Source organism: Saccopteryx leptura, chromosome 6 (genome assembly GCF_036850995.1).
Source record: "Saccopteryx leptura isolate mSacLep1 chromosome 6, mSacLep1_pri_phased_curated, whole genome shotgun sequence".
In the NCBI taxonomy this organism is placed as follows: domain Eukaryota; kingdom Metazoa; phylum Chordata; class Mammalia; order Chiroptera; family Emballonuridae; genus Saccopteryx; species Saccopteryx leptura.
In genome coordinates, this window is record NC_089508.1 from 46,827,074 (window position 1) to 46,854,248 (window position 27,175).

Consider the following 27,175-nt stretch of genomic DNA (forward strand, 5'->3'; position numbering starts at 1 on the left):
CCCGGGACTTCTGCACGCCAGGCCGACGCTCTACCACTGAGCCAACCGGCCAGGGCAAATATCCTATTTTATATAAATATTTATGAACTATGGCCCTGGCGCTCTACCACTGAGCCAACCGGCCAGGGCAAATATCCTATTTTATATAAATATTTATGAACTATGGCCCTGGCCGGTTGGCTCAGTGGTAGAGCGTCGGCCTGCCGTGCGGAAGTCCCGGGTTCGATTCCCGCCAGGGCACACAGGAGAGGCGCCCATCTGCTTCTCCACTCCTCCCCCTCTCCTTCCTCTCTGTCTCTCTCTTCCCCTCCCGCAGCGAGGCTCCATTGGAGCAAAAATGGCCCGGGCGCTGGGAATGGCTCCTTGGCCTCTGCCCCAGGCGCTAGAGTGGCTCTGGTCGCGACAGAGCGTCACCCCCTAGTGGGCGTGCCGGGTGGATCCCGGTCGGGCGCATGCGGGAGTCTGACTGTCTCTCCCCGTTTCCAGCTTCAGAAAAATACAAAAAAATATATATATATATTTATGAACTATAATCAACAGATATAGAAATGGAACTGTTCAATTAGATGGCTAGCTTGAATGGCCCATTTTCTCTATCACTGTGTAATCTGTTCTCTATCTTTTAAAGTTATAAAAAGGCATACAATACTGTGCCAGGTTTTTAATTTGAAGAATGATTGTATAATTACCCAGGACATATATCATTTGTTTTTTGGTATTTATGAAACTGAGGTGTTTTTTTTTAAACAACACCTTTAATAAGATAATCTTAACTGATGTCCAAGATGATTCCCTATTGCAACTTGTTAAAGCTTTAACTGACACATGATATGAGAAGGAACTGTGCATAGGTAACAGAACTTTATTTTGAAAATTTCTGACATGAACATCCCCTACATCAGATACTCTTAGCCTGGAAACCATAGATACCATGGGTGCTTGAGAAATAATAAATCTTAAATTTTAGTATATGCAAAACTGTGTCTACTTATGTGTGAATTTTTCTGAGAAGAGGGTCCAGAACATAACATTCTCAAAAGGGAACTATCATCTCATCTAACTTAAGAAAACCAAGTCATGGCCCTGTCAGGGAAGCTCAGTTGGTTAGTGGTGTAGAAATAGGCCGAGGTTGCCTATTCGAACCCTGGTCAGGGCACACACAAGAATCAACCAATGAATACATAAATAAGTGGACCAACATATTAATGGTTCTCTCTCTCTCTCTCTCTCTCTCTCTCTCTCTTTCAAATTAATAGTTAAAAAAAATAAGAAAACCAAGTCACATTTATTACCAAATATTGCTTTCAACCATAACCTAAAGGTTATGGATATGCACATATTACTTCAATACTTTAACTTTTACATAGCCTAATAGTACTAGGTGAAGATTAAGGAAAGACTTTCTGGAAGGAGAAATATATAAATATAGACACAAAAGCACAACAAGATGCTGTTATGAAAACTGTGGGTACTGTTTTAAAATAAAATTCAAAAGTCAACAATCTAAATACAACTTCATCTTGGTTATTAAATATATAGTTTACTTACTAAAGAACATAAAGGACTATAGAAAATGTACTCTTACAAAAGACAAGAATATATGTAGGACTGAATCAAACAGATTTTATTCAACTTTTTAGGATGAGGAAAATAAATGATATAAAATAAGCCACAAGAAATGCTCTTTTGTACTACTATTTCAAACCATTTTCAATATTTTACAAAATGCTCACAGCAAATACAAAAGGCTACAACATACTCTTCTTTTATAACTTCTGTTGCAATAAATGCAACATTAACAAATATACAAATTTCTCCTGTACCAATCTTAAAAGTAGAATTACTGAATTACTAGTTTTTGTTATTCATACATATTTTTATTCATACTTTTAATGAGATCATTGCCAATAGTACATTATTTTCCTTAACTCTATTTTTACATTAGGCCAATGTCTGTCATGCAGCCAGCAAAATCCTTACAGTAAATTACACAGGTTTGTAGTCCAATTTTGACTCTAGCTTCTTAGAATCAGCCACTTTTCTGACTGCTTTCATGAAGTCTTCCTGTACTACAAAATCATGATCAGCACGAATTGCAAACATACCTGTGGAGAATAAGAGAACATGACTTTATATAATATGTGAATGATTTATTATAAGAAAATGTAATTCTACAGAGTAAATGTAAAGGGGTCTAGATTTACTACTTCTGAATCAGTTGTTCTGATTTGTTAAAAATCACCATCATTGTTCAATAAATTTCTATAGCTATTGTGAACATTATTTTCCAAACCAAAAGCTAGAAAAACAATGAGACAATTATCTGAGAATTTAAAACTAAAATCTCACACAATCCCTGTATCCAGTGGCATCCTGAAAAAACAAAATCCAACTATAAACAATACATACACATGATAAGCAGTAGTTTCTTAACTCTACAAGCTGCAATTTCTTGGAAGGAAGGAGCGCATGTATGGACTGGGAAAACAAAACACCTCCAGTAATTCTGATAGCCCTAACTTGTTAATAATCAAAAGCTTAGAGCAGGGGTCAGGAACCTTTTTGGCTGAGAGAGCCATGAACGCCACATATTATAAAATGTAATTCCGTGAGAACCATTCAACGACCCGTGTACGTTATGCATTATCCAATAAAAATTTGGTGTTGTCCTGGAGGACAGCTGTGATTGGCTCCAGCCACCCGCAACCATGAACAGGAGCAGTAGGAAATGAATGGATTATAATACATGAGAATGTTTTATATTTTTAACATTACTATTTTATTAAAGATTTGTCTGCGAGCCAGATGCAGCCATCAAAAGAGCCACATCTGGCTCATGAGCCATAGGTTCCCAACCTCTGGCTTAGAGAATAGGAAATTTTATAAAGGCAACAGTGGGCTTCAAAAAACTCAGTGTCATCATTTGTGTATTAAAATTTCCCTATTTAGATACAAATTGATATTTTTATGATTTTCCTATTCAAGTATCACACTTCAGTTTTTTTCAAATGTTTGACAAGTTACCTGTCAAATGCTAACTGAAAAAAGTATAAAAGTTCTTCATGTTTTTTTACTTTTAACATTATGTAATAGTATGGATATGGAATCTAGGTTTTGAGAGATCCTACTTTCATGATAAGCTAAAGCTGGTAAAGTATCACACTATCCACTAATTAAATGAATTCTACTAATAGTTTCATTGAGGAATGGCTTATATTAAAATTTTCACTTATATAAAATGAGTGGCTTTGAATATATTTCAAGGGTTACATCCTATCTTCCCTTTCAAGATTTCTCATTGCAAGGAATCTTGAAAACAGCCATTCCATATTGCCCTCAGAAATCAGGTGAATAGAGCCTGACCAGGTGGTGGCACAGTGGATAGAGCATTGTCCTAGAATGCAGAGGACCCAGGTCTGAAACCTGACATTGCCAGCTTGAGTGCAGGCTCACCAGCTTAAGTGTGAGGTTGCCAGCCCAGCTTGAGTGTGGGATCATAGACATGACCCCATGGTCACTGGCTTGAGCCCAAAGGTTGCTGGCTTGAAGCCCAAGAGCACTAGTTCGAGCAAGGGGTCAGTCATTCTACTGGAGCTGCCCGGTCAAAGCACATATGAGAAAGCAATCAATGAACAACTCAGGTGCCACAACAAAGAATTGATGCTTCTCATCTCTCTCCCTTCCTGTCTGTCTGTCCCTATCTGTCTAAAAATATAAAAAGAAAGAAATTACGTGAATAGAAATGACTGATTTTTTAATTCTGAACTTTTAAAACTTTTTTAGAAGGTAAGTTATTTTTCCAAACCTTCTGTTTCCAAATTATCCTTTAATGAATGAGTGAATCTGAGATATATTTTAATCCAGAAAGTATGATAATCTCAATATTTGAAAGGAAACACTATAACTGAATATTTGCATTTTAATTTACAGAAAGATGTTAACAAAAAAGTTGGTTTTCTGTTTTTTTTTTAACAAAAAAGTTTTGAAGTCTAATAAAAAAATATATTATAGTATGTCTCCAGATGTGAATGTCCCACCCAGTTAAAAGCTGAAATTCTAATCCACATGTTATATCTCTCTGTTGGAAAAAACTATAAATTTTAATAATGTAGAAGAAAAGGACATCACCATAATTTGATGGTATCAACCTTTAAAATTTGACACTGCCTTTGTTTGGATTCTCCTTTTACTAAAGCAATCTTTTGATAATAATTTGGTCAGTGTAGACTTTGGAAAGAGAATGTCATAGATTACTTCAAGTAGTTCAAGCCACATGATAGTTTACCTTTTAATATCTTTGTTCATTAATAAGTCTTTGAGAGCATGATTTATTGTGATTTGTACTGAGTTTCTCGACCTGCAGATATTTGATTCAGAAACTGAGTTATAGTATTCCCACAAAGATACTCCAATGGAAAAAGCCATGCCCAAGGAGCCTCTTTTTTTTTTTTTTTTCTTTCCTCGAGGAGCCTCTTTAAATACTGTATGTTGCCTCACTAATGGAGGCTTAATGGACAGAACATTGACCTGGGATGCTGAGGTCCCAGGTTCAAAACCCCAAGGTCACCGGCATGAGCTCAGGGTTGCCGCTTTGAGCATGGGATCACAGATATGATCCTGTGGTCTGCTGGCTTGAGCCCAAAGGTGGCTGGTTTGAACAAGGGGTCACTGGCATGATTGGAGCCCATCTGGGTCAAGGCATGTATGAAAAAGTAATCAGTGAACAATTAAGGCGATACAACTACGAGTTGATGCTTCTCATCTTTCTCTCTTCCTGTGTGCGTGTGTTTCACTAAAAATAAATAACAAATAAATAAATAAATAAATACTGTGTGTTGGAATTTATAAGAAACGTTAAAATTAGGCCAAAGGTGATAGGAATAAACGAGGAAATCACATGATGCAACATTTATCATAGAAATTAATTTTTTTAATTTTAAGATTCTGTGTGGAAGACAAAGACTAATTGACTCTGTAGATTTTTAAAGCCAATTTAAAAACCAATTTTAAAAGCCAATTGGTATCAGAAATAAAAATAGGATCACACAACTGATAGAGAAAATTATATTAAAAAACAATTAAATTTACACATGTAGGAACACAAAATTCAAAAATAAAAATAAAATTCAAGCATTGGCCCAGCGTGTGGAAGTCCAGGGTTCGATTCCTGATCAGGGCACACAGAAGCACCAATCTGCTTCTCCACCCTTCCCCCTTCTCTTTTCTCTCTTTCTCTCTCTTCCCCTCCCATAGCCAAGGCTCCATTGAAGCAAAGTTGGCCTGGGCGCTGAGGATGGCTCTATGGCCTCTGCCTCAGGCGCTAGAGTGGCTCTGGTTACAAAAGAGCAACACCCAGATGGGCAGAGCATCGCCCCCTGGTGGACATAAGGGGTGGATCCGGTCAGGATAATGTGGGAATCTGTCTGTCTGCCTCCCTGCTTCTCACTTCAGACAAAATAAATTAAAAAAAAAAAAAAATATATATATATATATATATCAAAAATCACTCTTTTAAAGCTTATTACTGACAGACTAGCAGCAAAAAACATGTCATCCACTTTGGAGCAGGTTCCTCTGGTGCTGACCAAGTCTCATTTCAGCCATGGGTGTGGGCCCACAGTTTGGTACAGGCTCACACTTACTTCAGGTGACCAGTGTCCTATCATAGGCATATCTTTCCACATTCTAGCCTAAGGCATCCAGATGTGCAAGAGTTAACAGTCCCAAGGACAAATCTCATCCAATGGGGGAGGAGAGCCAATAAATAAATGCCAGTCTCCCATGTTTCAGCCAGGTAATCCTAAACAGTATTCTGTGTGTTTCTCTGAGGGTCTCATCAAAATCAGCACTCCCTTTGCCTGGAGCAGCTACCTCAATGGTGTGTCCTTGTAATAGCTTTCCATTTTCCCATCTCATTTGCCCTGTTCTCTCCTGCTTAGACTCATTCCCCACAAAACAAGCACCCAACTCTTTACAAAGTCCAGGCCCTGTTTTTATACAAACTGGACACATTTTTAGCAAATTAAATCAAAATTAATAGCAAAAACTGGACTTTAAAACCGTACCTGCTTCAGTACAAACATTCCTCAAGTCTGCTCCATTAAAGCCATCTGAAAGCTTCACAATTGCTTCATAATCTGTTTAGGGAAAAATACTTGAAATTAGCTTTTTAGAAAAAGATCTTTTTTATGCTCACATGCAAATTTTAAACTGAAGAGCCTGCTTTGAGTTTGATTAGCCAGGCATCATCTCTGTTAACATTCCACAATATTCACAAAAACTATACCTCTGTTAAGTAAACCAGCACCAGGCAGAAATATACTTCTGAAACTTGAACCTCAAGAAAGCGCCTCAATATCTGAAAGCATCTTACTCTGTTTCTCTGCAGTGCAACAGCTATGTACATGTAAACTTTAGTTACCTGTCCAAGTACAACTCATTAAAACTAACCAAATCATCCAAAACCAACTGAATAACAGTGGATTTTAATCACAGAAGTCAAATATAAATATAAACAGCCAGCAGGATTATGAAACAGAATTTTCAAATGCTAGGTCAAGCACTGAGTAACCTTTTTAGTTTTTGTGGGCTCCAAGTAGTTTCAGATCTATGATAACAACGATCACTAAGTCACCTCTCTATTCACATGACAGACTTAAATTGAAGAGCTGTTGGTATGCAACAGCAGTTACAGACATGAGACAGAATAGGAAGAAATAAGAGGTGGCACAGGCCACTGCAATGTAATGCTGATGAGACACTCTTTGTCAGGTGATGTAGAGTATGTCAGTCTCTCCTGGAAATAATACAGATATCCATTAATTAGACTTCCTTCAGGCTCAAATTAACTGTAAACTTACAGAGAGTAGGTATTCCCAATAAGGTTAACACAGTATGTGACACCTAGCAAGAGCTCAGTATTAGAAGAAACGTATAAATTGATATTTTTAAGTTCAGCTCGGTCTTTCCAGCTCAAAACTCCTTCACATAAGCAATGAAAAAATTAGTAAAAGGCAGCTCTGGCTGGATAGTTTGGCTGGTTAGACCATAGTTCCGAAGTACAGATTGCTGGTTCATTCCTCAGTAAGGGCACATAGAGGAACAGATTGATGTTCCTATCTATCTTTCTCTCCCACTCCCCCTAAAATCAATAAAAAGTAATTAGTAAGAGGCACTAGTCAACTATTTGTAATTATTTTGGATTATTAACTTCTAAAGGATTTTTTGAGTTGCTTAGCAATTATACTCAATTCCCCTAGTCCAGGGGTCAGCAAACTTTCTGTAATGGGCCAGATAGTAAATATATTTTTGGCTTTGCAGGCCAAATGGTCTCTGTCAAAACTACTGATTTCTGCTTTACACTGAGAGTGGTCATACACAAAATAAAAATAAATGGTTATGTTATAACAGAACTTTATACAGAAAGCAGACAGAATTTGGCCCATAAGCCATGGTTTGCTGGCTTCTACACTAGTCTAACCTCTCAAATCTATAGATAGCTATTTTATAAATTCTCCTCTGTCTGCAAATCTCTAACAATCCTTTCCCATCTTCACTTGGAACCTTCTTCCTATTTCACTTAGAAAATAAAAGCATTCAGAAGAAAAATTCTCTAGGTTCCTGCCAATGTTTTGAGAACCTGTCATCATTAGCACCTATACATTATGCCTTCCCTCCTAAGCCTATAAATGAAATCTCTATGCTCATAGACAGGGCCAACTCATCAATTTCTTGTTCTCCTAGACTGTTCCCATCAGCACAAAAATTAAGTCCCTTTATCTTAAAAAATAAAAAAACTCCTATAAATCCTCATCTACACTTCTGCTACAGCTCTTTCTTCTTTTCTCCCCTTTGCTACAGAAGTCCTTGAAAGAAATACCTAAACTCAACTGTCTCTCCTTTCAAACTCTCTAAAACCCATATGAAGTAGGTTTTCAGTCCCACCACTCCAAAATAATTGCTTTTGATAAGGTCACCAATGAGCTCCACATATTAAGTCCAAAGCTCCATTCTCAGAACTCTTCTTATCCGACCCATTGTCAGCATTTGACAGGGAATTAACCCCTCCTTATAAAAGTTTCTTCATTTATCTTCCAGGACACCACCAGCTCCTAGGTCTACTCCTACTTTTGTGACTATACCTCCTCAGTCTCCTTTGATGCTTCTTCATCTCAACTTCTTACTATCAGAGTAAGCTCAGTCTTTGAACTTCTCTATCCCCATTCACTCCTCAGAAATCTCATCTAATCTCAAGACTTTAAAAACCATTTTATGCGACCTGACCTGTGGTGGCACAGTGCATAAAGCGTCGACCTGGAAATGCTGAGGTCGCTGGTTTGAAACCCTGGGCTTGCCTGGTCAAGGCACATATGGGAGTTGATGCTTCCAGCTCCTCCCCCCTTCTCTCTCTCTGTCTCTCCTCTCTGTTTCTCCCTCTCCTCTCTAAAATGAATAAATAAGAAAAAAAAAAGCTTAAAAATCCATTTTATGCTGATATTATCTGTTTATATCTCCAGCACAGGCCATCCCAGTGAACTACTGATGAATATAGAATTACTAATCAACGTCTTTTTTTGGATATCTAATTGGCACCTTAAATTTAAGATACCTAGAATCAAATTCCCTATTCTCCCTTTAAAACCTAATCTTTCTAGTCTTCCCCTATTTTTATTGATGGTAACTCCTTTTCAGTTGTGTGAGTCTAAAACCCAGGTCTTCCCTGGTTCTTCTCTTTAGCTCACACCCCACACAACCAACTCAACAGCAAATTCAGTCACCTCTATTTTCAAAATACACCCAAAATCTCATCATTTTAAAACACTGCTACCACCTTGGATCAAGCCACCATTATCTTTGCCTGGATTACTGAAATAACCCCCTAACCAATCCTCTTGCTTCTTGTCCCTCTTCATGCAGCCAGAATAATCTTTTTTAACATAAATGAATTTTGAAATATTTACAGATATAATGCTCAGATTTGCTTTTTAAAAATACAGAAGGAAGGTGAGGGGTGGGTGAGATTACAGATAAAAAGTTTCATCTGTAAAAGAGTTCATTACTGGCCCTGGTGAGTTGGCTCAGTGGATCGAGTGTTGGCCTGGCATATGGCCATCTTTGGATTCGACTCCCAATCAGGGCACACAACAGAAGTAACAATCTGCTTTTCTCCTCCTTCCTCTCCCCCTTCTCTCCCTCTTCCCTTCCTGCAGCCAGTGGCTAAATTGCTCTGTCAGTCTCAGGTGCTAAAAATAGCTCAGTTGATTCAAGCACCAGACGAGATGGGGCTTGCTAGGTGGATCCCAGTGGGGGTGCATGCAGGAGTCTGTCTCACTATCTCCCCTCCTCTCACTTAAAAAAAAAAGGAAAAAAGAGTTAATTACTGAGGCTGGGGGATGAGTGAGTGGAGTTAGTTCATTACACTCATATCTACTTTCATGTATTTCTACTTTTCTACAGTAGAAAGTGAAAACTAACAGAAAGTAAGATCATTCCTTCACAATCCTCCAATGGCATCCACATCTTTAAAAATAAAAGTCAAAATTTCTTCACAATCTGGTCCCCATTACTTCTAATTTCATTTGCTACTACTGTCCCATTTACTCTGCCCACAGTCACCTGAGCCTCCTTGCTGCTCCTAGAATATTCCAGTCAAATACCTGCTTCAAAGCCTTCTTACTTGCTTCTCCCACTGCCTAATTTCCAACAGATATCCATATCTAGTTCCTTTACCTTTGTAGTCATTATTTAAAAAATCATTCTCTTGGTAAGGCCTTCCACCTCCTCACCTTCATTTAAATACACACACACTCACACACACACACACACACACACACTCACTCACTCACTCACGCATGCATGCCTGCTCCTGGCATTACCTAGTCCCCTTTTCTTGCTTTACTTTTCTCCACAGCACTTATCACCACCTAATACACTAATATTTTACTCACTTTATCACTTTTTCCTGACAAAAATATAAGTTCTATAAGGGCAGGAATTTGTAAGTTTTGTTCACTGCTATATTCCCAACACTCAGAACAACTCCTAGAATATAGCAGATGGTCAATAAATATTAGCTGAATTTAAGGTCACCAGATTTTGAAATCATACTCTGCCCTGGCCAGAGAGCTTGGTTGGATAGAGTATCATCCCAAAGTACAGAGGTTGCCGGTTTGATCCCTGGTCAGGGCACATACAGAAACAGACTGATGTTCCTGTCTCTCTCTCCCTTCCTCTCTTACTAAAATCAATAAATAAATAAAAAAGAAAAAAAAAAAACACAGATTCAACAGACTATCAATGATATATAATGGCATTTTGCTTATATATATATATATAAATAGGTTATTTCCTTACCTATTTCACCATGCTTTGTAATGGGACCTGCATGGATTTTCAATATATCTAATCTTGCTTGCTCGTTTGGTAAATCAATATCTGAAAATAAGAAATTCTTTTGAAGTCAGTTTTTTGTTTTGTTTTGTTTTTGTTTGTTAAATAAAGTAGAGGGTGAGGAGGAGATATGGAAAGAGAACTGACCATAGACAGAGGGAAATGGACAGCAGGTACAGAGCCTTAACTCACGTATTTTTCTATCTAATCTTCCTGGACGGAGCAAAGCAGGATCCAATGTATCTGGTCGGTTTGTAGCCATGATCATTTTAACTCTATGTAGAGTATCAAATCCATCCATTTGATTCAGTAACTAAAATATATTTAAATCATAGGCAGATTTTACAAAACATCCCAACCATCCAAAAATATGCACATCTTTTACATGCCCAGTATCATGAAATATATTGCCTGTAGACAGCTATGTAATCTTAAAAATGATCATTTTAGCCCTGGCTATATATAGCTTGTTTAGAGCGTTGTCCTGACACAAGGTTGTGGGCTTGATACCTGGTCAGGGCATATACAATAATCAACCAATGATACATAAATAAGAGAAATAACAAATCAATGTTCCCAGCTTTCTCTCTTCCTCTCTCTCTCTAAAAAAAAAAAAAAAAAAAAAAAAAATCAATACATTTTTTTTTAAAAAGGTCATTTTATAGAATCCTATTTTTTTTCTCTTTTATATTAAGGAATATATTTTCCAACCCCAAAGTCCCAAGATTATTTAACTATGTACCATTTTATAGCTATCAGGTCAAAAATTATAAAACTAAAGGTTTCTATCTGGTCAAAAATTATGAAACTAAACTATGTGGGTCTGATTTCCAATGTTCAAGTTTTTCCCATACAATTACTTTTAAAAATAAAAATTAATAATAAAATCTAACATATAGCCTGACCAGGTGGTGGCGCAGTGGATAGAGCATTGGACTGGGATGCGGAGGACCCAGGTTTGAGACCCCGAGGTCGCCAGCTTGAGCACGGATTCATCTGGTTTGAGCAAAGCTCACCAGCTTGGACCCAAGGTCACTGGCTCGAGCAACATGTCTACAACATGGGACACAAAGGGGTCACTCGGTCTGCTGAAGGCTCGCAGTCAAGGCACATATGAGAAAGCAATCAATGAACAACTAAGGTGTCCCAACGGAAAACTAATGATTGATGCTTCTCATCTCTCTCTGTTCCTGTCTGTCTGTCCCTATCTATCCCTCTCTCTGACTCTCTGTCTCTGTAAAAAAAAAATTAAAAAAAAAAAAAATCCTAACATATAAAGTGCTTATAGAATGCTTGACATAAAGTTTACATTAGGACAACCAGATACAAGATTTTCTTACAAATTTGGTAATAAATCCATTAGATATATTTTCAAATAATTTTACTTTATAGAGAACATCTAAAACATTAAACATTTCCTTTTATTCCTACAAATTACCTTGAATAAATGCCGAAAACCCTAAGCACAGTCAACAAACTCTTTAAAATATAGTCTCACGTATTTATTTATTTCCCAAAATGTTAGCTAATATGTCAGTTACATGAATAAAACTAGTTTCAGCACTATTTTAAAATACCCCAATTTATGGTTTCTAAGAGACTCTATAACTAATTTTAAAGCACTGCATATCTTCTGATCAAATTCATGAAAAATAATTTTCAAATACCCATTTTCAGACAGAATTTGACAGTGCGTTATCTAGCTTCTATTTATACAAGTGGGAAATGCATTCGAGATCTTGCCATCACTTTCAGAGATGTTAAGAGTGGGGAAAGCTATATGAATATTCTAATATCTCATCATCCACATTTTCAATTATCAAAACTACTTTAGTTTTCTCTCATTCTCAGCAATAAAGCAAGAGAGGAAAGTTAGTGACTTTTAGAGCAGCTTCAGACTCTCTGTAACTCATTTACTGTCACCAGTTTTACTATGTCCATCACTCACAAAATGCCCTAATAAAACTAGTGCAAGATCACATTCACAGTACAAAAAGTATAATATTCACTTTAAATATCTGAATGACGGGTCTGCTAAAGGACACAGACTAAATAATACAGCTGTATATCACAAGGGAATTTTATAGATACCCTATAATTTTCTAGTAGTCATTTTCTTAATAGACAGTGTGGCAGAGATATGTGTTCATTCCTGTCAATACTAAAGTGTATTCTTTTTCTTTTTTTTTTTTTTTTTTTTTTTTTACAGAGGCAGAGGTAGACAGGGACAGACAGACAGGAACGCAGAGAGATGAGAAGCATCAATCATCAGTTTCTCGTTGCGCATTGCGACTTCTTAGTTGTTCATTGATTGCTTTCTCACACGTGCCTTGACCGCGGGCCTTCAGCAGACCGAGTAACCCCCTGCTGGAGCTAGCGACCTTGGGTCTAAGCTGGTGAGCTCTTTGCTCAAGCCAGATGAGCCTGCGCTCAAGCTGGCGACCTCGGGGTCTCGAACCTGGGTCCTTTCGCATCCCAGTCCGATGCTCTATCCACTGCGCCACCACCTGGTCAGGCTAAAGTGTATTCTTCATTTAAACTACTGTACATATTTGACTTTCAAATATACAATGCTCACTTTTTATTCAATAAACATTGATTTCTTTATGTCTACTTTATCAAATATTACCTCCATTAAAGTTCTCTGAATCTCTCTATCAGCTGAAGTACCCTCAGAAAACCGACGACCACCTAAAAAATGACATGGAAACTCAAATGTGTTACTCTTTTCCTCTACAACTATCATTTAAGAAAGCAAAGTATGATACTGTCTGAGGTTAAAAACATTAAGATAAAAATTAAGTAGTAAGAATTATACTGAAAAAGTTAATAATTATGGTATAACATCTCTAATTTGTCAATGCTAAAGGTTATGCATTAAAATTGGTTAAACTTTAAGAATTAAATAAAAACTAACATCCAATTCATTTTGCTACTTCATGTTGCAACAGAGAGGGAAAAAATGTTCTTTTAGGTTTAAGAAAAATATTTCCTAACTCTTTCAAGAAAAATTTAAAATAAATTTAAAAAACATTATTCTTGGTCCTGGCCGCTTTGCTCAGTGGTAGAGCGATGGCCTGGCATGTAGAAGTCCCGGGTTCGATTCGCAGCCAGGGCACACAGGAGAAGCGCTCATCTGCTTCTCCAACCTTCCCCCTCTCCTTCCTCTCTCTCTTCCCCTCCTGCAGTCAAGGCTCCATCAGAGCAAGGTTGGCTCGGGCACTGAGGATGGCTCTATAGCCTCTTCCTCAGGCATCTGAATGGCTCCAGCTGCAACCAGAGCAACAACCCAGACAGGCAGAGCATCACCCCTTAGCGGGCTTGCCGGGTGGATCCTGGTCCAGCATATGTGGGGGGAGTCTGTCTCTCTGCCTCCCTGATTCTCTCTTGAAAAAAATACCAAAAAAAAATGATGTTACTCTTACCAATAGCATCTATTTCATCCATAAAAATGATGCATGGCTGATGGTCTCTGGCATAATTAAACATTTCTCTGATCAAACGAGCACTTTCACCAATGTACTTGTCTACAATAGAACTAGATACAACCTGATTAAAGAAAAAACATGGTAAACACAAGGTAATTCAAATAAAATTTAAATTCAAAATCTACAAAAAGAATCTTCCTTTTACCTTTAAGAAATTGCAGTCCAGCTGGCTAGCAACAGCTCGTGCCAAGAGTGTTTTCCCTGTACCTAGAATGACAAAAGAAGTCCTAATCAGACAGAAAGTACAACAAACTCTCAAATGCCTTTTAAGAGTGTAAACCTTTGGATTGTAAATTATGCAAAATGGAAGCTACATCCTAAACAGTTTTCATGTGAAAATTCCATAGTACTTTTATTTTCAATATTAAAATTTTATTTCAAATAGCCCTTGTGATTTTCTTTTTTTTTTAAAGACTTTATTCAATTTTCAGAGGGGGGGGAAAGAGGGAGAGAAAATGAGGGGGGGGAGGAGCAGGAAGCATCAACTCCCGTATGTGCCTTGACCAGGCAAGCCCAGGGTTTCAAACCGACGACCTCAGTTTTCCAGATCGACGCTTTATCCCACTGCACCACCACAGGTCAGGCGTGATTTTCTTTTAAGCATACTGAATACAGTAACTTTAGAAATATATCAAATCCTATTTAAAAATAGACAACAGAAACTTGTTAAAATCCATTGGTCTGCCTGATCCGTGGTGGTGCAATAAATAGAGCTTCCACCTGGAGTGCTAAGGTCACTGATTTGAAACCGTAGGCTTGCCCTGTCAAGGCACATACAACAAGCAAACAATGAACAACTAAAGTGAAGCAACTATGAGTTGTCACTTTCCACTCCTGCCACCCTGTGTGAAATCAACAAATAAAAAAATCTTTAAGAAAAAAATCCACTGGTCTATCCTGTACATTAAATGGATCTTTAACCTATCTATGCATATTGTATATCAAGTATTGATTATTTGGAAACTTTTGGTTCAGTAATGAAAATCTTCAAAATGTTGGTATTTTTATTATACAACATTTTTAAAAATCACGTTATTATCATCACCAACCTCACCCTTTCTTTCTTTTTTTTTTTTGGTGACAGAGACAGAGAGAGGGACAGACAGACAGGGAGAGAGATGAGAAGCATCAATTCCTTGCAGCACCTTAAGTTGTTCATTGGTTGCTTTCCCATAAGTGCTTTGGGGGGGGGGGGGGGGGGCTACAGCAGAGCGAGTGACTCCTTGCTCAAGCTAGCAACCCTGGGCTCCAGCTGGTGAACCTTCCTCAAACCAGATGAGCCCGTGCTCAAGCTGGCGATCTCGGGGTCTTGAACCTGGGTCCTTGGCGTCCCAGCTTGACGCTCTATCCACTGTACCACCGCCTGGTCAGGCCAACCTCACCCTTTCAAGTATTAACATAGTAGAAAGCTCTCAAGCTCATAGTGCCAGATATAAGTTTTCAAAAACTCTAATTTTCCCTTGAAAGCTCAAATTTTATCACTGGCTACAAATGGTGTCAGTTGTTTCCTTTATTATGACAAGCTAACTTCATTAATTTTTTTTTTTTTTGTATTTTTCTGAAGCTGGAAACTGGAAGAGACAGTCAGACAGACTCCCGCATGCGCCCGACCGGGATCCACCCGGCACGCCCACCAGGGGCGATGCTCTGCCCACCAGGGGGCGATGCTCTGCCCCTCCGGGGCGTCGCTCTGCCACGACAAGAGCCACTCTAGCGCCTGGGGCAGAGGCCAAGGAGCCATCCCCAGCGCCCGGGCCATCTTTGCTCCAATGGAGCCTTGGCTGCGGGAGGGGAAGAGAGAGACAGAGAGGTAGGAGGGTGGGGGTGGGGGTGGAGAGCAAATGGGCGCTTCTCCTATGTGCCCTGGCCAGGAATCGAACCCGGGTCCCCCGCACGCCAGGCCGATGCTCTACCGCTGAGCCAACCGGCCAGGGCTTCATTAATTTTTTTTTTTTTTTTTCATTTTTCTGAAGCTGGAAACAGGGAGAGACAGTCAGACAGACTCCCACATGCGCCCGACCGGGATCCACCCGGCACGCCCACCATGGGGCGACGCTCTGCCCATCCTGGGCGTCACCATATTGCGACCAGAGCCACTCTAGCGCCTGAGGCAGAGGCCACAGAGCCATCCCCAGTGCCCGGGCCATCTTTGCTCCAATGGAGCCTTGGCTGCGGGAGGGGAAGAGAGAGACAGAGAGGAAAGCGCGGCGGAGGGGTGGAGAAGCAAATGGGCGCTTCTCCTATGTGCCCTGGCCGGGAATCAAACCCGGGTCCTCCGCACGCTAGGCCAACGCTCTACCGCTGAGCCAACCGGCCAGGGCCTTCATTAATTTTTTTTTAAGTGAGAGAGAGACAGTGAGACAGACAGAGAGAGGGACAGATAGAGACAGACAGGAAGGAAGAGATATGAGAAGCATCAACTCTTCGTTGCATCATCTTAGTTTTTCACTGATTGCTTTCTCACATGTGCCTTGACCAGGAGGCTCCAGCTGAACCAGTGAGCCCTTACTCAAGCCAGCATCCTTGAGCTTCAAGCCAGCGACCTCTGGGCTCAAGCCAGCAACCATGGGGTCATATCTGTGATCCCACACTTAAGCCAGCCACCCCCGCACTCAAGCTGATTATTGATTATGTGGCACACATTTTTCAAAACAACTGAAGTTACCCTGACCAGGTGGTGGCACAGTGGATAGAGCATCAGCCTGGGATGCAGAGGACCCAGGTTTGAAACCCCAAGGTTGACAGCTTAAGCTCAGGCTCAATAACCAGTCCGTTAACCACAGACTTGCTGTCAATGATCTTTTCAGCTAATTCAGCTAGCAAGTCAAATAATTGCACAAGAGATTAACTATCCTATTAATATAAAAAACAGGTACTTTATATGTATTTTCTACTTCATCATACAGACTAAAGATGTTATTCAAGTATCAAGATTTAATAACTAACAATTTTTACTACTTCACCAAAAGACATTTCAAAGTGAAACTGCCCTTTTCTTTAAGTACTACAAGTGAGTGGTCAAAAACACATCAACTAGCATGATATCGTGCAACTGACTTAACTGATTCATAACGCAGCATGAGCAGTTTTACCCACACTGAGTTTGCACCGTCAGAAGATGCCAACACAGTGAAAAAGGCAACTAATGTCTTAGCATTATGTACATATGTAAATAAGTTTGGACCCTACAGATTCCCTGAAAGTGTCTCAGGGACACCTAGGGTTCTGTGACCATACAGGACCATTACACTAGAATCACAGGGCACAAGATACATAGTTGACCCGTGAGCATGGGTTTGAACAACCTAGGTCTACTAATACAAGCATTTTTTTCAAGAAAAACTGTATGGCTTTCAATATGCAGTTGGGAGTCTGCGCATGTGGAGAGCCAACTATATACATTGATCTATCCCATTTTTGTAGGGGACTTGAGCATCTGCAGATTTTGGTATCCCTGTAAGTCCTAGAACCGATCTCTGAGGATACCAAGGGTAGTTAAGGTTTGGGGGTCATTATTACATGCAGATTTTTGACTCTGCATGAGGGGGTCAATGCCCCCGATTCTCTGTGTTGCTGCTCAAGGGTCAACTGTGTGTCCTATGAGGCACAAGTGGACTAAGCATGCTGAGACGACAGCAGACACAGCTCTCCTAGCTCTCCTTACTCCGAACACTGTGGAGGTTGAAACTGCCCACATTAAATTTCCAACTTAATTAATTAATATAGAAAGACAGGAAAGGAGATGAGAAGCATGGACTCGTAGCTGCATCACTTTAGTTATTCAATGATCGCTTCTCATATGTGCCTTGATTGGGATGGGGACTCGGGCTGAGTCAGTGACCTCTTGTTCAAGCCAGTTACATCTGGCCTTATGCCAGTGACTTTGGGATCATGTTGATGATCCCGTGCTCAAGCTGGCAACTTCAAACAACTTGGGTACTCAGCATCCACGTCAACAATCAATCCACTATGCCACCACTGGTCAAATCCAAGTTATTTTTTCTTTATTCCTTAATTCATTCATTAGTGGAGTGGATATAATTCAATACTAACCTGGTGGTCCATATAGCAAACAGCCTTTTGGAGGTATTATTCCTACACGCTGGAATAATTCTGGGTTTGTAAGAGGTAATTCTATCACCTAGAAAATAAGTTTCATGTTTCTTAAATAGGTGGTAAATATTTTGATGTACTTTCAAATATTTTAAGTAAAATATCAGCATGATTAGGTTATATATCATAATTCATACTAGAGCTAGAATTTTATTATGTATAACTTCATATGAGGTTTTCTTCACATAGCTCGTACATATAAACATTTTAAATATTTTTAGATTAATTAAAAAGTGCATGGTTATTATAACAAAACACACACTTGACTAGAGTGATATATAGTCTGTCAAATACATTTGAATTGTACACTTAAATCTATGTATTTTATTGAATGTAAATTATGCCTCAATGAAAAAAATTACACTATAGGTAAGTAAAAAATCAAAATCAAAAGATCTACGCTATTTTACATGTGGGAGTACAAAACAAAATAATTATAAACTGAGGAAATCTGGTAAGTTAAAAGCACAAGTGTTTCATTAGTGTTGCATTATTCGGCGACTTTTTGGCCCTTATCATGGCTCCTCATTTTACGTCATTCTTTTCTGTTACTACAATACAGTGTACAGTACAGTGTATTTATACCCTTTCCCTTTCTCTGTGGCTTAGTTGTGTTTTTATGTTCTAGATCAGGAGTAGTCAGCCTTTTTATACCTACCGCCCACTTTTCTATCTGTTAGTAGTAAAATTTTCTAACCGCCCACCGGTTCCACAGTAATGGTGATTTATAAAGTAGGGAAGTAACTTTACTTTATAAAATTTATAAAGCAGAGTTACAGCAAGTTAAAGCATATAATAATAATTACTTACCAAGTACTTTATGTCGGATTTTCACTAAGTTTGGCAGAATAAATCTTTATAAAACAACTTACTATAATTAAATCTATATTTTTATTTATACTTTGGTTGCTCTGCTACCGCCCACCATGAAAGCTGGAATGCCCACTAGTGGGCGGTAGGGGCCAGGTTGACTACCACTGGTCTAGATTATGATTCTACAACTGTGAGAGGATAGGTAAGTGACTTAGGCTAGGGTGTTTCGACTTATACCAAAATTCGGGTTACATCATGTTGTAGGAACAGGACTGTGTCATAACCTGAGGACCCAATGTATTCTGAAGTGTATGCAGATGGACAAGGGTACTGCATGTGCATGAGATGGCTGTGTGAGAGAAAGAGAGAGGGAGAGATTCTTTCTGTTCCTAAACCTGATGCAGCAAATCACTGTAAAAGACAAGGTTTCACTGTCTTTTCTTCCTCTGTTGACCTTTCATTAACTACAAAGTGAGAAGACTAGGCTTTAATTTATGCTCAGGCCAGTGCTTCTTCAAATCTGATACATAATGACCTGTAATGCTTGTTTAAATGCTAATTTTTTTGTCCCACCTCCAACCTACTAGAGCAAAACCGTGAAAAGGACCTAGGAGTCTGTATCTTTAATAAGAGTTCCAGATACATGAAAAGATGCTCATCTTCATTAGCTATTAGAGAAATGAAAATCAAAACTACAATGAAATACTACCTCACACCTGTTAGATTCACTATAATCAACAAGACAGGTAATAACAAGTGTTGGAGAGGCTGTGGAGAAAAAGGAACCCTCATTCACTGTTGGTGGGAATGTAAAGTAGTACAACCACTATGGAAGAAAGTATGGTGGTTCCTCAAAAAATTAAAAATAAAACTACCATATGACCCAGCAATCCCTCTACTGGGAATATAACCCCCATAAATCAAAAACACTGGTACGTAAAGACACATGCAGCCCCATGTTCACTGCAGCATTGTGCACAGTGGCCAAGACATGGAAACAACCAAAAAGCCCTCAATAGATGACTGGATAAAGAAGAAGTGGTGCATATATTCTATGGAATACTACTCAGCCATAAGAAATGATGACATCGGATCATTTACAGCACAATGGATGGACCTTGATAACATTATACTAACTGAAATAAGTAAATCAGAAAAAACTATGAACTATATGATTCCATACATAGGTGGGACATAAAAATGAGACTCAGGGACATGGACAAGAGTGTGATGGTTACTGGGGGTGGGGAGGGGAAGGGAGGGGCTGGAGAGAGAGGAGGGGCACAAAGAAAACCAGATAGAAGGTGACAGAAGACTATATGACGTTGGGTGATGGGTATGCAACATAATCAAATGTCAAAATAACCTGGAGATGTTTTCTCTGAACCTATGTACCCTGATGGATTAATGTCACCCCATTAAAACTAAAAAATAAAAATAAATAAAAAAGAAGGTACAGAGCAAGAGCGGAAGCCCCTGAAAAACAGAAAATAAAGTCAGACTGAGTAGCATAAAAAAAATGAGTTCTAGAAAATTTAATACACTAAAGTCTGAAAACTACTGGCCCAGGGCTTAAATCGGATGATGCAAACCATTCCAACTATCCTCATTCATTCCTAAACACTTCCATCCTAAATTAGGATGAAATCAATAGGACCATACATTTGTTTCAAAGAGAATTGTTAAGAAGCCACCTTGCAATGACACAAGATAATCCTGATTAGATTCTTTACCTAAGAGCGTAAAAGGTTTAAGCTACCCTAAAGCCAGTATTTTTCTTAAACAGCAGTAAGCAACTTTATTAAAATATTTAGGGTACAGGTAAATTACTATAAGGGTGGGAAGCTAACCCTAATAAAGTTATGGGAAAAACTACATTATACATGCTATCCAAATGTGCTCTGCTCCAAGTAACCTATTATGATAATCAAAATCACAGATGGCATGAGCACTGGATTAGATCTATTATTCTTAGCTTTTTTCCATCTTTGTCAAAAAGAGCAAGATTTTCTAATACCAAATTACCTTTATATTAACGAACAGCTATACTTTTCAAACTAGAAATTCAGTGCTAATCTTCTCTCAGCAGGGATACTACATGTACAATATTCACTTTGTCCACTGAGTGGACAAAGTAATTTCTCATTCTTTCTTCCTTCAAGAATCTTAAAACGAATACTATTTAACAAAGCATACAGTACCAACCTCCCTTAATTCCCGAATCTGTTCTGATAGCCCTCCAATCTCAGAATAGGAAACATTCCCAGGGTCTTCATGAGACATGTTGTAAACCAATGGATCCACCTCTCTTGGCAAGTATCTGTAATGACAAGGTATGTATTTTTCTTTTAAAAATGTTTTTATTTCAGCCTCCAGATAGAGTATAAATGATTTACTTGTGCAAGCACCTGTTGATTTTATTTTAAATGTTTAAATTAATTAGGAATGAGTAAAAGGCTAAATATTCAGTGATCTCAAAAAACATATTTTGGATAAAATCTTTTCTCTGTGAAAATAAACTGAATAAGGAACTCACTCACCTCATGATGGTTAGTGTAGTCATATCCAAAGCAACTCTTGTTCCTGGCTTCAGCTTACTTTTGTCAAGCTAATTTTGTAAAACAAAAGGAGTTACACAAACACTTTTTAAAAAGGGGAATAACATTCAACAAAAGCATAATATTTAGAAGCCAAATAATCATTTTTACCCCTCAAAGAGAACACTAGTATTATATCATAAACACTATACCATCAGAAAGGTATAAATGTTGTAATTCAAAGTTACTTTCATCTTCTATGCAATCTAGCATGATATGTGAAATCACTAATACACAAAGTTTGAGGCAGCAATATTCTTGTTTTTGAAGAAGAAATGGTCTTTAGAATTTTACTTCCAAAGGTTCACTAATATAGTTCTGCTCATTATTTTGTTTTGTTGTTTTATTCAGTGAGAGGAGGGGAGGCAGAGAGACTCCCACGTGCGCCACAAGCAGGATCCACCCAGCAAGCCCCCTACTGGGCAATGCTCTGCCCATCTGAGGTGTTGCTCCATTGCTCAGCAACCAAGCTCTTCTTAGCACCTGAGGCAGAGGCCATAGAGCATCCATAGCACCTAGGGCCAACTCACTCCTATCGAGCCTTAGCTGAAGAAGTGAAAGAGAGAGAAAGAGAGAGAGAGAGAGAGAGAGAGAAGGGGGAGGGGTGAAGAAGCAGATTAGCATTTCTCCTATGTGCCCTGACCAGGAATCAAACCAGGAACATTCACATACCGGGTGGATGCTCTACCACTGAGCCAACCTGCTAGGGCCTACTGGTCATTATTTTAATTCAGGCACTATAATAAAGTGACTTCAGCAATTGATACAAAGCATTTATAGAAACCTGTTAAGTGGACATTTTGGGGGAAGGAAAACGGTGTACCCATTAGATTTATTTTAAAGAACTATAGCTTTTGGGAAGAACGTGTTACTTGATTATAGAGAATAAGGAAGAAATGCACTATTTCCCCTTATGAGACTTTTTATCAAAATGTTAAAAACAGAACAAAACAGCCACCATCATTCATGACTTTGCTACATGCCAGATACTATGCTAAATATATTATATGTTAGGTGGAACTATACTAGACATTTTATTGGCATATTCAGGCAGCGTAACTTATTTGGCCAGAATTGGATAGTATCTATCCAATAGACTCACCTCACATTCAGGATGTTACTTTTTGAAAATATAGTTACTTTTTCATAATTTAAAAACTGCTTGCCAATACAATTTGAGAATTATACAAATCACTAACCACTTTTCACAGGATTCTGCAAAGAGCTCTAAGTTTAGGATTAGTATCAATTAATGTGGAAACAGTCAAAATAGTAGATTTAATATAATGGATTAAACTGAAAAAAAAAAAATGCCAGTAAGTGAGTTACCTGAAAAACAGCTAAAAAGAGATTAATGTGCAGCTGTTTCAAAATTTTATCTATAGGAAATATATACTTTGGCTTTTCTAATACTTCCCAGTTTTCAAATACTGTCTTGCCTCTTACAACCATGAAATATCTTTGAAATGCTAAGTTTTGATATCCAGAGGGCCCTGAAAGGGACATAAACATCCTTTGTCAGACAAGACATCTGATTTAGAAAATGTCACCTCATTTATATGCTAGGCAAAATCCTAAGATTAGAATCCCTCTAGGTTAAATGCCATTTTATAACCATGCGGTATCCATGGTTTTTGGGGTTTTTTTTTTTTTTTGTATTATTGTGAAGTTAGAAGCAGGGAGGCAGTCAGACAGACTCCCGCATGCTCCTGACTGGGATCCACCCAGCATGCCTGCCAGGAGGCAATGCTCTGCCCATCTGGGGCGTTGCTCTGTTGTGGCTGGAGCCATTTTAGCTCCTGAGGCAGAGGCTATGGAGCCATCCTCAGCACCCGGGCCAATTATGCTCCAGTGGAGCCTTGGCTGTGGGAGAGGAAGAGAGATAACGAGGAAGGAGGGGGGGAAGGGTGGAGAAGCAGAAGGGCGCTTCTCCTGTGTGCCCTGGCCAGGAATCAAACCCAGGACTTCCACACGCCTGGCCGACGCTCTACAGCTGAGCCAACCGGCCAGGCAGGTATCCATGTTTTAAAACCTAAACCTGATATAACAGATACTCAGAGAAAGCTCTTCCCAATGAATCTGTAAGTATGCTCTAAGAATACTTCCTAGAGAATAGGGTAATACATAAATTGGATTTAGTGGCTACTAATGATTCAAAACTTTTGTTGGCAGTTTCAATGACTACAAAATGAAATGTGGAGTTATTTCAATTTGCCTATTCTAATCCAAATAAACTCATACAAAATCAATTTAAGCTATAGCATTGTCTGAAGCAACATTTCTGAATACTTAAATATAAAACATAAATAACTGATAGAGTCTGATCTTTTTTAATCTCCCTCAAAAAAAAAGAGATTGAAATAAAATGACCTGAGATATTTTCTAGTTCTAAAAATCTTTGATTTCTAAATATGTAAGCTAACTGAGGCAACTCGGTACACTAGAAAGTAGAGAATACCAGGAGTCAAAGGCCATGGTTTGAGTTTAGGCTTTACTAATAATTAGTTATATCTTAACAAATCACCTTTAGGAGTTATGGGCATAATACCTGACCTACTTATATCAAGAATTAAATAACTTATATGAAGTACTTTGGCTAATTATAAAGCACTATACACAAATGCAACGGGTTACCTGTCGACGACAACCCACAACATATCTTGGTCCATTTGTAGCTTTAACAATGACTAGAGAGAGAACATAAAAGAAAAAAAAACATTTAAATAGCAACAAAAAACTAAATATACCCACATTGATAGCCAGTTCAGTTCTACTTCTGTTCTCCAAGAAGATAATACATAGTTGAAAGAAAATTAAGTCTATGCAAGGATAGCATCTACCTTCACTATTGTCATTAGAATAATAAGCATTTCAAAAAGTTGATGTTGAGAGGGAGAGAGTCCACTCCTTTTTCTTTACTAATTAACCATCTAATACACTTACATTTTTCTTCAGTTAACTGCTTAAGTACTTCACCCACAATCTAAGAAAGAAAGAAAAAAAGAGCATTACCTTTTGCCAATAGCTAAAAAAATGAAGCAACTACCATCACCCCTTATACCCGGAACTCCATTACCTACCTGCCCAACACTTTGTAGGGCCTTCAGATCATTTTCAGACTTTTCATACTGCTTGGTAAGTTCTTTTAATTGTTCCCTTACTGAAATAATATAATTTGAACATTTTAATTAAATAATCTTAGTGAGTTTAGGTTACTAAGTCTCACTATACTTAAATTTGTCTATTTCACTTAACATATTTTATACCCACTATATCAAAGCACAAAAGAAACACTGCTGTTTGTAGGTGACATTTAAAAACAAAATGATACCGAGAAGGCATATACAGGATCTGCAGTGCTTAGTTGTTTAAGCACATTTAGGTTGTTACATTGTTAATAGATATTGACACTCTGACACTTCCGGATTTGTGACTACAAATGCCAAAGATAAAAGACCCTTTCTCACCTCTTCACCTTACCCACTCGGATTATTACTTTGTGGCTTTCTCCCCTAATAAGGGCTACAGGTGAAGTGCTCCGCAGAATTATATGGTTATGATTTTCATTTAATTCAACCACTCAGGCTTTTCAATGGAGGTGCACTATGAAAAAACCTAAGTGCCCTTTCAGCTCAGGCGTTAGGGGAAATTTGTGTGTCCGGCAGGGTACCATTCACAGCTCAAGAAAAGACAAGGTTTATTATGACGGATGCACTCCGCTTGCGGCTTTCCACTACACTAACAAGCCAACTATCCGAGTCTCATCTCTTGCCGGAGCTTACTTGCCTCAATGCCTCTTCTGTTCTCCGGGTGCCAGGTTTCCATCAACACCGCCCTTCTTGCACCCCAACGTGGGGCTTCCTTACACCCCAATCTGGGAAGCATCCCTGATTTATTTCTTCCCTACGCCTTCTCTAGTCCTCTTTCGATCCCATCTCAGAACTGGGAATGTTCTTTCTGTCACCTGGACCAGACTGGCCATTTCCACGCACCAAGTGGCTCTGCTTCCCAATCTCGGGGCCCGATGACAAAGCGCCTTGTCCCTGGAGCGGGGCCTTCCTATCGCCGGAGCTGGGTTGCCGGGGTCGGCTAAAGGCCTCCGCTTTGTCAGAGACAGAAGCGGGTTCAGGCAAGAGATTATGTGAACAGAAAGGTGCACTCACATTCCTTGAGGCGGCCGTCGATCTCCTTGTGCTCCAGCAGCTTCTTGCGGTAGTCCTGAAGCGCCTTATCTCTAGGGTCCGCCATGATGAGAAGCCGCCGCTCATAGGGGATGCCGGGAATGGCCATGGCCGCCCGGGCGGGGGCAGGGGCGGGGCGAGGGACGAGAGCCTCCCTGGAAGGGCGGGTTTGTGGATACCCCGCCCTTTCCGGTTGGCTCCGCCTCTTTACTCCACTTCTCCCACTTCTGCGTCTACTAGGACGTTGGCGACCACCAAAGGAGGCCTCCGGTCACACTGCCCCCTGCTGGTCGGTTTGGATAAAGCAGGGTACAATTACCCTGGTCTTACCGAGAGGCCTTTCTATTCTTAAGTCACTACTGTCCTGGAGCCACAAAAGACTTTGTAATGAACTGCGGTGGGAGTGAAAATAGGGAATGTGCAAGGTCTCTCTATATAGCTTCCATGGCCTATCGGTATAATACTGTACTGCTATCCAGGACCTCCAGGTACAGGAGTGGGCTATTTCATTCACTTATTCATTCAGTGAAAGAGGTACTAAGGGTATACAATATGGTGGGGAGATAAAAAAATTTCGGAGTGTAAAAATATAAGGTGACCAATCGTCCTCCTTTAGGGAGGACAGTCCTTTTTTTGTAAGTTCTGTCCTCCCTCGAAAAGTGTCCTCCTACATGTCCTCCTTTTTGATATTGAAAGATTAATCTGTAAATGTTGTATTCCATCAATGCAGAGTTGATCCATTGTGAGTGATGTGATGTATTTGTATCTAAATGAGTACTTTTTTCTTACAATTATTATTAAAAATTAATAGGCATGTAAGCATAATTGCAAAATAAAATATCACAAATGTTTTTATTATACATTTATCATATTATAGTGTATATTGTTGCAATGAATAAAATGTTTCTTTTATTTACGATCTTGTTTTCTTCAATTTATTTTTGTCCTCCTTTTCATTGTAAAAAGGTTGGTCACTTTTAAAAAATACTGTACTGTAATGGAAATAAAACATGGTAAAGCTATAGAGCAAAATGAGAACTAATTTAGAACAGATATCTGAAATAAGGACCCAGTTGTACAACAAACTGGAGAAGAACCTTCCAAACAGAGGAAGCAGCAAGTGCTAAGATTCTGAGGTGAAGACACGCTTGGCTTCCTTTCAGGAACTGAAAGGAGGTCAATGAGAGCGGAAAGGAGTGGGTTGCGGAGATGTGGGCACAAGATAACAATGCTGAAGGAGGCTGAGTAAGGAACTTGAAGTCTGATACAACTGTCTTTCAGACTTCTGTGCTTTCCAACCAATTACTTAATCTCTCAATTCTCTGTAAAATGAACATACTAATTGTTCCTATCTCATAGGGATGTCATAAGTATTAAATAAGATATTGTTCCTATTGTTATGAACACAACATCTGGCACATAATGAACTTTCAATTGTAGTTTATTCTTGTTTTGGGGGGGGAAATTGTAGTTCACTTTTTAAATTTTTATTTATAAAAATTTTTTAATTGAATTTATTAGAGTGACACTTGTTAACAAAATTATTCAGGTTTCAGGTGCCCAATTCTACATCACATCTCTGTACACAGAATTG

At 38.9% G+C, this 27,175-nt stretch overlaps 1 protein-coding gene across 1 annotated transcript; it reads right to left on the reverse strand.

Moving 5' to 3' along the window:
- Window positions 1–1,603: 1,603 nt before the first annotated feature.
- Window positions 1,604–25,712, reverse strand: PSMC6 (proteasome 26S subunit, ATPase 6). The gene is made up of 14 exons (XM_066343042.1): window positions 25,564–25,712; window positions 24,481–24,560; window positions 24,344–24,383; window positions 24,035–24,087; window positions 21,344–21,411; window positions 21,009–21,123; window positions 17,931–18,018; window positions 14,023–14,084; window positions 13,815–13,938; window positions 13,019–13,080; window positions 10,582–10,702; window positions 10,354–10,434; window positions 6,066–6,137; window positions 1,604–2,105 (listed from the first exon to the last, which is right to left on the reverse strand). The coding sequence occupies exons 1-14, from the start codon at window positions 25,688–25,690 to the stop codon at window positions 1,987–1,989; spliced, it is 1,212 nt and encodes a 403-aa protein (XP_066199139.1). The 5' UTR covers window positions 25,691–25,712; the 3' UTR covers window positions 1,604–1,986.
- Window positions 25,713–27,175: the final 1,463 nt, after the last annotated feature.